Below are 10,272 nucleotides of genomic sequence, written 5' to 3'. Positions count from 1 at the left end.
CACTCACTAGACTGATAACAGTACACAGACAACCATTTGCTCTTTAAATAAATCATGTCCAACTTATCAGATGGCTGGCTTTGGCACAGTTAGCAGCGCCATAGCTTTGCATCGGGATACCGGCCTGCGGTCATTTAGGGTTTTTTTTGTCTCTCTAATTTGACCCTTAGAGAATGTGTGTGCATGGTTGCTTGTCCTGTGTCTGTCGGTGTTGCCCTGTGATGGACAGATGAATGACCTGTCCAGAGCATANATTTGACCCTTAGAGAATGTGTGTGCATGGTTGCTTGTCCTGTGTCTGTCGGTGTTGCCCTGTGATGGACAGATGAATGACCTGTCCAGAGCATACCTCGCCTCTCGCCCAATAACCGAGATAGGCACCATCTCCCTCACAAACCTGCAAAGACAACTGGGAGCAGACAACGGATGGATGAAAGCAAGAAGTAATCTTACTCCCAGTCTAGTGAACAAAACATTCAATAAATACCAGCCAGACGCACATAGACTTAAACGCCCAGAGAAGTAAAACCCAAGAATTCAAGTTAAATCAAGACAATACTTTATTGTAAATACATCTAAAACTTGTTTTGTTGCTCCAACATAGAAATGCATTACAAAACTTGACACAGAACGTATATCAGACTAAATAACAAAATAAAAAGGTAAGAGGTAAAAACAATTCCTCATGAACACAAGAACACATAGATCAAGGAATAGAAGTAACAGTAAAATGTTGAAGTAACTCTTAAAAAGTTGCGTCCTTTGTAAAAAAAAAAAAAAAAAAAAAGTACACAGCTTTCGTGTACCTTCTTGACAATATGGTTGACACAATCGTACCAGAGGTAATTAAGATCAGAGGTCGTGATGGATGATCCCTAAACACATAAAACTGTTTACTATCCTGTCTGAGTCATGATGCGACATGCAGTCGTTGGTGTAGAAAGAGCATGAGAGAAGAGACCACTTGTGTTTTGTAAAATAAAAAGTCAAGGATCTATTTGCAAATAGATGACATGACACCCAACCTCAGGAGTTTGGCACACAGCTTCATTGGGACGATGTTGAAAGCAAAGCTAAAAATCAATAAATAGCACCAGTGTATATGTAGCTTTCCCTTTGAAATACTGAGGGATGTTATGAGTGCCTGGGAAGGCAGCACCATTTACAGACCCATTTACCCTCGATGCCAAATAACGTAGTGCGTAGGTAGCTGGCAACAAGTTTCTTCCATAATGACAGAAGTTAAAGCAAATGGTCTGTACTCATTCAAGAAACATTAAGATGAATTGAATCAATCCTATATGAAATACCTGACAAAAAATTTCTACCATAATTCCTAGCTTGTTTTAGGCATAATGGTTTTTCTCCCAACTTGCTGACTGAAACTGGACCTTGCCATGAGTGCCGTAGTCTCCATGGGCCTCGTGTACAAAGCGTGCATAAGCACAAAAAATTTGCCGCGCCATATTTTACGCACAAAGACGGCATGTATAAAAATGAACCTTGTCAGGAGTGAAAATGTGTGGCAGCCACACAAACTTTTTCTGTAAACAATATCAAACTACAAAATGTCAAAACTCACCTAAATACACAGAAATCTGACTACACTCAGTGTAGTCAAGAAGCATCAAACTCAATGTTTTTTTCATGATTTTAATATTTCATTGTTTAAACGTAAACGACGAGACTGAACCACATTTATCCTCAGACAACAGCATGGTACGCACACAAAATAAAGAAAATAAAAATAGAAGGTTGTAAAAACCTCACTCAAATGTAAACAATACATTTCCTCAGTTTTTGTCTCATAAAGATGCAACGCATCGGTCTGGTAATTTCATTTTCACTGGAAAAAAAAAGGTGGGCGTTTGGAACAGCAGATTAACTCCAAATAGTTCAGGTTTGATTATTTTTAAGGTGATTAAGGTGTGCATATATAAATGCACACCTTAATCACACATATAAATAGCTGTGCAAAGGTGAAGCCGCGTAATTGTGGATCCCTTTGGCTCTGATGGAGAACATCCCCCAATGGAAGGATTCAGAGGAAGCGTTTGATCAGAGATCATATTGATCTGCTGGGAAATGTTAATGACGGTTTATTAGCGTCCAGATTGTCCAGACTGATCATCCTGGAGCTCTGAGCAAAACTTAAAGAAGGAGCCGTGTGGTACCGGTACCGGTCCAGCTGCAGTCATCCTTCAGTGGAGCCATCAGCTTTGTGAATGCGTCTTTATGGACAGAAGGCATTTCTTTTCTGTAAATGTACAACTTATGCGCATGATTCTATTATTTAGAATAAACGTCCACATTCCCCACTCAAAGGACTCTCCGACTCTCTGTCTGGCCGGCTGAAAGCACTACTGTTCTAACAGGCATTTGCACCATCTCTTTATTTATTTATTTATTTTGTGTGAGGCGACCTTATGTGCTCTGAAAGCACATTTTAAATAAAATATATAGTTGTTATTATTATCATTATAAATACTGTTACTGCTACAAACAAGGATGTTGCCATGGTTATTGCTTCACGTGGTGGCAGACTTCCAGGTATTTATACTAATTTACATATGTATTTGTGGGTGGCTACAGGGCCGACCAGCAGCTGCGCTCCATTTCCCGCAAATTAGGATTTATAAAGGAAAGGCGCGCAGCCACGTGCGCATGACTTTATACGTCTGGATTTTTTTTGTGCGCCACACTTTTCTAAATTTGTCTGTTTTGGTATGAAAACTGCGCACTCTTCTATACATGAGGCCCCAGAGATGTTCTAAGAAGGATGTGCACTTTTCAGACTGGAACCTGACTATTAGAAAACTGGAGAGGAATCCCTGAACACAAGTCTCTGAATCCTTAGTTTTCGATTACACCTTTGTAGTCTTGTGTCCTGTCCTTTCTAGCCCTGTCACGATAAATTTTGCTAGAAAATACATTTTCCCAGAAGTTATTGCGATAAACTTTAACGTTGTTGTTTTGAGACCATTTTTGTGTACCGTATTAAGAATGGCATAACAATGCAAGTTTGTGACAGGTTTAGTCTTTTTCCACATTTTAGTCCTTGTGGCTTTCTGGTTTATCCAACAGTGACTCTTTTATCACTTGGCTGGAGTGAGCGTACTTACCGCAAGATTTTTTGTCTACCAGGAAAACAATTGCACATATTATTAACCCTGTCAATAAGAAAGTGATGATTCCTGTAATGGCTGGAATGTTTCCGCAAGACCTCATCCAGTCATCTGAAATGTTAATAGAAAAAACTTTGTATATTATGATGCAAAACATATCAGAAAAGTTGTTTTTCTTTTGGAACATGTGTAAAAGGAGAAATGCAAAGTAAATACTACTACTTAGTTATTACTCTTTGTTCTGGCTAATTTTCACCAAATTTAGTTTTTATGTTAATATGGTGTAAACATGGCCGTGATGTTCAGTTAAACGCATGTTTTTACACTATGCAATAAACTCAAACTGGCATTAAAAATGATCAATCATTTATGCAGTGCAAAAACCTAAAGCAGAAGCTCTTAAAGTACAACCATGAAAGAATGTTTTGGGTGTTTCATTTCAGATCAGTGTAATCCGATATACCTGGAATGTAAATTTCTGTCTTCTTGGTCTGATTGAGCTTTCTCTCATGGACTCTGCAGGTCACTCTGTGGTTAAAAAAAAAAAAAGACAAAGTGTCAATTTTACTTTTATTTCAACATTTGAAAAAAAGAAAGAATTTGTAATTTAAGCACAATGTTTTAATATCTGATGTAAGACATTTCCCCCATATACAAGGGGAAATTATTTTGTTGCTTTAGTGCCAGAGTAACTGGAGTGTCGCCTTGCATGGAAAACAAGTGTAGTGGTGTGTTCTCCTTCCCTATTAGTTGCTCACGAAACCCCTAATTATCACATGAATAAATGAAAAGACAGTATGTGGAGGCACAAAAGGTTTGCCATTTACTGGCTACTTTTACTGACTTTATCTCAAACACATAAACCTATAATTACCTGTTGATGGGAGTCTGAACAACTGCTCTCCTGGTAACAGTAAAACATTCAGTAGAGCCTGGACCTCTTGTGGGTTTTTCTGCTGTAATCTCGTTCCCTTCATCATCATGAAACGTTATGTCAGGTTCTGGGAACCAGCACTCTGCCTTACACTCCAGGGTCACTCCTCCACCAGGAGAGGAGGGAACAACTGTGAGCTTTGGCTCAGGCATGGCACCTGGAATGAGATTCAACCAACCCTTATAGGACTTTTGATAAGTACAAAGCATAATCCTACCACGAAGTCAAACATAAGACCAAGACTCACCCACGTTAAGGATGATAATCGCGTGAACCTGCCACTGCCTCCCCCTGAAGGTCCTGCAGTGGTACCTGCCTCCATCAGACACCCTCAGGTTGTAAATGATCTGAGAAATGTTGCCGTCCTTCAGTTTGTTCAAAAGAAGGTTTGTCCTGTAGTGGAAGCCCGGATTCTTCATCCCAAACGTCTCGCAGCCATCCCGGTACAGTAAGGTGATGTTTTCCTTTAAGCCCTCCTTGGACCACTCCACTGTGGGGAGTTCATCATTGACAGTGATGCGACAGGGCAGGACGACGGTTTCAGTCACATGGGCTGTTATTGTCTGTGGGACAATATCTGCTGAGGCTGAACCTGCTGGGGAGAATAGCAATAAAAAAAACTATGAAAAGAGAAATCCAATGCTGGTTTTTTTGTTGTTGTTTTTTGTTGTTGTTGTTATTATTATTGTGAAATTAACACAACTGCACTGCTGCCAACAAAGTTTAAGGTATTAATCTCTCATCTGAGGTTCATTTAAACTGCCAACTGACTGGTTTAGAAAGTTTAGCCATGTGTTATCATGGCCTAGTCAAACTCCTGGCAAAAACAAACTGCCAATGAATATAGCATAAGTGGAGAACAATTGTTAAAAGCCAATCCGACCAGAGCACACTTCTATGTGATTTGCTGCTCTGCACTGATTTTGACAAACAGTATGTTGCTGTGGAGTTTACATAGAGTAACAAATATTTACAGTACGATCCGTTCAGGAAAGTGATTCTTAAATCAGAAAGTTTGGAAAGGCTCTGTTCTATTGACATTTTTGAACAGTAATGTAGTTAAGGTGATGGGTTATAGGTTTAAATCAGCTTTTAATTCAAACCCAAAAGTAGCTGATTTACATTTACAAAAGGTAATAACTGCTAAAATTGCATGAGTTTTCTTGTGAAATGCATCAGATAGATTTTAGTAACTAGATTTTGGAAACATGCAAAACACTCAATTAGTTCCTCTATACAAGAGCAAATTTGCTTTAGTCTTAAGAAAACAGTCAGGGCTTGCCAAAAAATGAACAGCTTTTTTTTATTTTTTTTTTATTGTTTTTACTTTTAGGTAAAAACAGACAAATCTATTTCGAGCCCAGTAAAGATTTAAAGTCATAACGTTTAACAATCGACGTGTCTTGAACACCTCAACAAGTTTAACTTCTTCGACGCCACAATTTGCTGCAAATAACCCACTTCCTGTTAGCGTTGCGATGTATCACCGTCAGAACTTGTTTTTTATAACTTGTCGCGCAGTGATAAGCTGAAGTGAACCCTAATGCCTAAGTAAAAAAAAAAAAAAAAAGACCCGCACTATACGTAAATGAACAATATATTGCAGCCAAATGCGCTTGATAAAAAAAAAAGGAAAATGTCAGTACCTGATGACAGAAGCCCAAACAGGAACAGGACGCAGCCTGGGTTTGTGACCCAGACGCGGATCGACGATCTGCATGTGAATGTCATATCCGAAAACACATCAACTTCATTCACGGAACTTTCACTAAATCCTCTCTGCCCCGATCCGAAAACTTTGTCTGGCCGTTTCTCTGTTAATCGGTGCCCGGTAGCTAAAGTGCTCGTGCTCTCCTCCTTCTTGTTTGTAACCTCCGTCTACGTCCTCACGCGATGATAGACGGAACGTTCTTATAGACGTCAACCTGACATCCTGAAATCTGATAAGTGGGGCGTGTCAAGGGGCTTGTCACAGGGGAACAGAATTTCGCGCAGAACGATCACAGGTGTTGTGACTATTAGCGCTACCTCGTCAGATCTGGCGAGTTACTCATTACCCACGTGTTGTAAAAAAAGAAAAAGGAAACTCACTGCCATTCAGCTTCTGTCTCAATCACACAGTTTACAAATAAAGTTTGCTGTGACATTCGACTTACTCTACCTTTTTTCTGACCATAAAACGTCAATAATATTTAATAGACTATTAAAAAGAAATTAGCATTTGACAACGGATTGTGTTGAGGACAGTGTGAATTTCATTTATTACATTATCATTATTAATGTTATTATTTTTAATTTACTAATTTGGTTTGTTTTGTTGTTGTTGTTGTTTTTACTATACATTTTGGCAGTTTCACTTCAAAAATGGCAAAAGATACATTAAAACTACACTATGTTTATATATATTTATAAATAGCTATAAGTGAGGGAGAAAATCCAGCAAAGAAAAGTCTAATTCCATGAGCTTAAATACTGAAGAGTGTGATTGTAGAGAAGATGTAGCAGCTTAGCAGGGTGCAGCTGGAAGTTTAGACAAAATAATAATCTTTTAAAAGGGCCGTAAATGAAGCATGCAAGTGTTTGCAGTTCTGGTGTGTCATGATCCTTTGTTATGGTTGTCAGGACTCTGGCTGCAAGTGTTTTGTTAGACTAACTCTGGCAGGTTAAAACAGTACAACACGGAAACACATTGTGTTTAACTGCTTATCTGACAACAGCATTTATGACATGACTCATGCTGTGTTTGCTCTGAATGGATGTTCTTTGCATATGCAAGACATTCAAGATGTTCAAACTGGTTAGTGATCCAAACAAAAAGGAAGGACACACAGAAGTTTAGAAACTGACTTCCAATGCATAGAGTGAGATTTAAATTCATGATAAAGTCCTAAATCAAGCTGCAACCTTTACCGTTCAAAGATGATGAATGTCTACTGTGATTTCAAAACAGCCAAAATGTTATTTTTATTTTTAGGCTTATTGAAACATTAAGATGTTTATAAGAACAATGGTTTATTTATATATGTATATATATATATATATTATGGGGAAAACAAAGCATATTAGTGAATATAATGAAAAGAAAAATATTATATTTTCTCACAAATAAAAAACCTTTCTGTTAATATTTTATGCATTTTAAAAAAATATTTGTTGTTTTTTGTCATCCTAACCAAAGTCCAAGGAGCCATAATATTAATAACTGTCAGGTAATCAATACATGACAATTATTAATGCACATGTACACAAATAGAAGCGAAGGGGATGTGGAAACATTACATCAAGTGTTTTATGATCAGGGATGTTTACACTGTTCAGAGTCTTTTGGAAACACCAGAAAAGACAGAACAAAATAAGTCACTTTAGATTTGTTTAGGTGGTATTTACCTAAGAGTATTATCAGGTTCTTTCTGTTTTTTGCTATTGATATCAGGGATTCCAACGAGTACATGTACGGAAACCTTCCTTTGGACATAATGGACGACTTCTTCCCAGAAGGTGGCAGTTCTAGAACAGGTGTGTAACATTTTCAGATTCAGACTCACACAGAGAACAGTTAATAAATAGATATTTTCTAAATTTCAACAAGTACTGCTTGACAGGGGGATTTCTATTTATTAATTTACATGACGCTTCTCTTGGTTTGCTTGTCAGAACTCTATAAGGCAGGTTCCACACATTAACCATCTGGTTGGTTCAGATGTTGAGCCCCAAATTATTATTTTTTTCTTTTCTTTTCTTTTCTTTTGGCTGTTTGGAGAACTTTACTGAGAAAGGTATTGTTTATTTGGTTCTTATCAGGTTGTCGCCTTCATAACGTGTTTTTCATCTGGCCCGTAATGCGTTTACAACCCATTTAATCAGACACAATTGTATATCGTCGTTCCATTGAGCAACAGGGCCCTGATTCACGGGGAACGGGAGAATAGAAAATAGCGTGACAGTCGGTGTTGAGAGACCGTCAACACCAGTTGCCTCTGGTTTGGCCACACCGCTTCCCAATGCCCGCCCACCTTCCCTCCGCCCAAATCTTGCTGAGTTAAAACTCATGCTGCTTCTCTTTCTCGTCATTTTTCCCGTCCTGCTGTCATCCTCATGGCGTGGATCTTTCTCTCTGTTCTGCCGATCCTTCTTTTGCCTTTTGTCAGAGGCGATTTGGTAACTGCAGCTTTGGGCGACACTGTGAAGCTTTCACCGCAGATTAACTGTGGCCACAGAACCGCGGAGCTGATTAGGAGGGTGAGTGATCACTCCTCTGTTCGGATGGCCGCCTCGGTTGACGGAGTTCTGCAGCAGGTAGAAGAATACAGTTTATGGCTGAACATCTCCTCATCGGGTATTTTCCTGAAGAATGTCAACTACAACGACAACGGGCATTATGAGTTCACCTGTGGAGGCGATATTGAGCTCATCGTCGAGCTAAAGGTTGTCTTTATCTCCAACATCTCCGCGTCTGAAGGTGAACCAAGGAAACTTCCCTGCTTCTCTTTAACTCAGGGTGTGGATGTGAAGTTTGTTCAGTGGGAAACTAACGGGCAGGTTGTGATTAAAGTGGATCTTTTTGGTAACGTTGTATATGGAGAAAGATTCACAGACCGAGTGTCTTTGCCACCTGACTGGCGGTCAGTGGGGGATCTGTCGCTGATCCTGGAGCGGGTCCAGCTGGAGGATCAAGGGGACTATTACTGCTATGTCCAGAAGGACTCTAAAGAGAGAGGAGACCCTGCTGCGTGGAGACTGAGGGTCCGGCAGGAGCGACCGAGCATTAAAACCTTCACCACTCCGTCTGTAAGTATAGAACTTGGTGCTTATCTCATCTTTGCTCATACTATGTCTTAATTCTCTCTCTCCTCCACAGCGGCTGACCCAAAGACCGCCTGCGCATAAGGAACCTTTGTGTATTCGCCTTCCCGTCTTCATTATCATTATTCTGGTTTCTGCTCTTTTCTGTATCCTGATTGGATGGTGCCTTCGGTCTCATAAATCAAAGGAGGTGAAGAACTGCCTTCATATGAAATGCTGGGACAGAGAAGGCCGCTCTCCAGACCAGGAAACCTCAGCTGGCCTCTTCCCCTAATAGATTACACTCTGCTGTCTGTTTGTTGCATTTTATGTGGAGATTTGCGCCTTTCAGCTCTAACTGGAGCCGAAGTTTTCTCAATAAAACTTTTAAAAAATATTTACAGTTTTCATGGTTCACGTCTCCATTCTTTCAAAACAACGTGGATAAAAAGATTTATTAAAAAAAACTAAAGCAGCTAAGTTACTGTTAATAAGCAGATAGTTAATTAATTAGAGCAAGATTTTTCACATTTTTGTTTGTCAGCACTCTCATGCACAGAGGTTTTACTGCTATTTTTGTGTGGGTGTTAGAGAGGAAATAGCATCTGTGTGGTTTCCTTAGAGGTAAGATCTTTAAACGCCTCCCAATTTGTATTCTTTTCTTTTGTTTAATTAGTAAAAACAACAGGTGTTACCATGCGAATACAACATGTAAATAAGCAATAAACTCTGTTCACCATTTCCTGCCTGGCGAGTGCAGCGAAATGAGTCACGCCCTCAAGCAATACAACATAAAACATGAGGATGGCATTTGTTTGCATACAGCTCTTACTCAGCAGTCCGCTAGTTTCTGTCCAGACTGTAATCAAGCGCAGCTGACACTTTGTGCGCAGGCAGTTTCAACTTTACGCTCAGAACATGGTGGAGCTTATTAATCACACTAAGAACAATATCTGTCATCTCTGATCAGGACGCTTTAACGGACCGGAGGCTTTGGAGCGCCTAGCGCAGCTGATCCGCTTCTGCGGGGTTTTTCTCCCGCGGGCCGAGAGAAGCGAGTGTGGGATCAGGAAACGACCAGAGTTCTGCCGTCTTCTAATCACGTCATTTCAAAACCTGATTTCAAAAACGGTCTCGCAGAGAAATACTAAATGTGATGCAACATTTACTAAAAAAAAAAAAAAATTCCCCTCTCACCCTTCGAGAGGGGAATTTTTATTTTTTTTATAAAAAAAAATAAATTAAAAAAATCCCCTCTCACCCTCCGTGGGTGGTCTCTTTCATCCTCTGAGCTCGGGTCCTCTACCAGAGGCCTGGGAGCTTGAGGGTTCTGCGCAGTATCTTGGCTGTGCCTAGAACTGCACATTTCTGAGATGTCTGATGTTGTTCCTGGAAGTCCCACAGGATCTTAGCTCGGTCATTCTCCACCAC

General features: G+C 39.8%; 2 protein-coding genes across 4 annotated transcripts in view; one reads left to right on the top strand and one right to left on the bottom strand.

Moving 5' to 3' along the window:
• Positions 1-2,507: 2,507 nt before the first annotated feature.
• On the bottom strand, positions 2,508-5,968 carry LOC103154692 (putative selection and upkeep of intraepithelial T-cells protein 1 homolog). 2 transcript variants are annotated; one of them, XM_007576064.2, is made up of 5 exons: positions 5,706-5,968; positions 4,307-4,654; positions 4,000-4,216; positions 3,589-3,653; positions 2,508-3,236 (listed from the first exon to the last, which is right to left on the bottom strand). In XM_007576064.2, exons 1-5 carry the CDS (start codon positions 5,788-5,790, stop codon positions 3,052-3,054), a joined length of 900 nt encoding a protein of 299 aa, XP_007576126.1. In that variant the 5' UTR covers positions 5,791-5,968; the 3' UTR covers positions 2,508-3,051. The 2 variants fall into 2 exon arrangements, with proteins under 2 accessions (XP_007576126.1, XP_007576127.1); XM_007576065.2 differs by having other exon boundaries at positions 4,307-4,651.
• Positions 5,969-8,102: 2,134 nt separating this feature from the next.
• The window catches only part of LOC103154691 (uncharacterized), a 6,924-nt gene continuing 4,754 nt past the window's right edge, over positions 8,103-10,272 (top strand). Inside the window, exons 1-2 of one of the 2 annotated variants that reach the window (XM_007576062.2) lie at positions 8,103-8,847; positions 8,918-9,259. In XM_007576062.2, the coding sequence (XP_007576124.1) occupies positions 8,155-8,847; positions 8,918-9,136 (912 nt within the window). In that variant the 5' untranslated portion in view covers positions 8,103-8,154 and the 3' untranslated portion in view covers positions 9,137-9,259. Of the gene's footprint in view, positions 8,848-8,917; positions 9,260-10,272 lie in introns of those variants that run through there. The other variant, XM_016662910.1, reaches the window with a different exon arrangement.

This window comes from Poecilia formosa, unplaced genomic scaffold (assembly GCF_000485575.1).
Source record: "Poecilia formosa unplaced genomic scaffold, Poecilia_formosa-5.1.2 Scaffold395, whole genome shotgun sequence".
Taxonomy (NCBI): Eukaryota; Metazoa; Chordata; class Actinopteri; order Cyprinodontiformes; family Poeciliidae; genus Poecilia; species Poecilia formosa.
Note: the sequence above shows the minus strand (reverse complement) of the source record. Positions and strands in the feature narration are given on the sequence as shown.

Excerpts from the sequence above, each read along its gene's own strand:
- LOC103154692 (XM_007576064.2), bottom strand. The coding sequence starts at position 5,790 with ATGACATTCACATGCAGATCGTCGATCCGCGTCTGGGTCACAAACCCA. Across the intron at positions 4,217-4,306 it reads GATTATCATCCTTAACGTGG|GTGCCATGCCTGAGCCAAAG; the intron begins GTGAGTCTTGGT and ends ATCTCATTCCAG. Across the intron at positions 3,237-3,588 it reads GACAGAAATTTACATTCCAG|ATGACTGGATGAGGTCTTGC; the intron begins GTATATCGGATT and ends TTAACATTTCAG.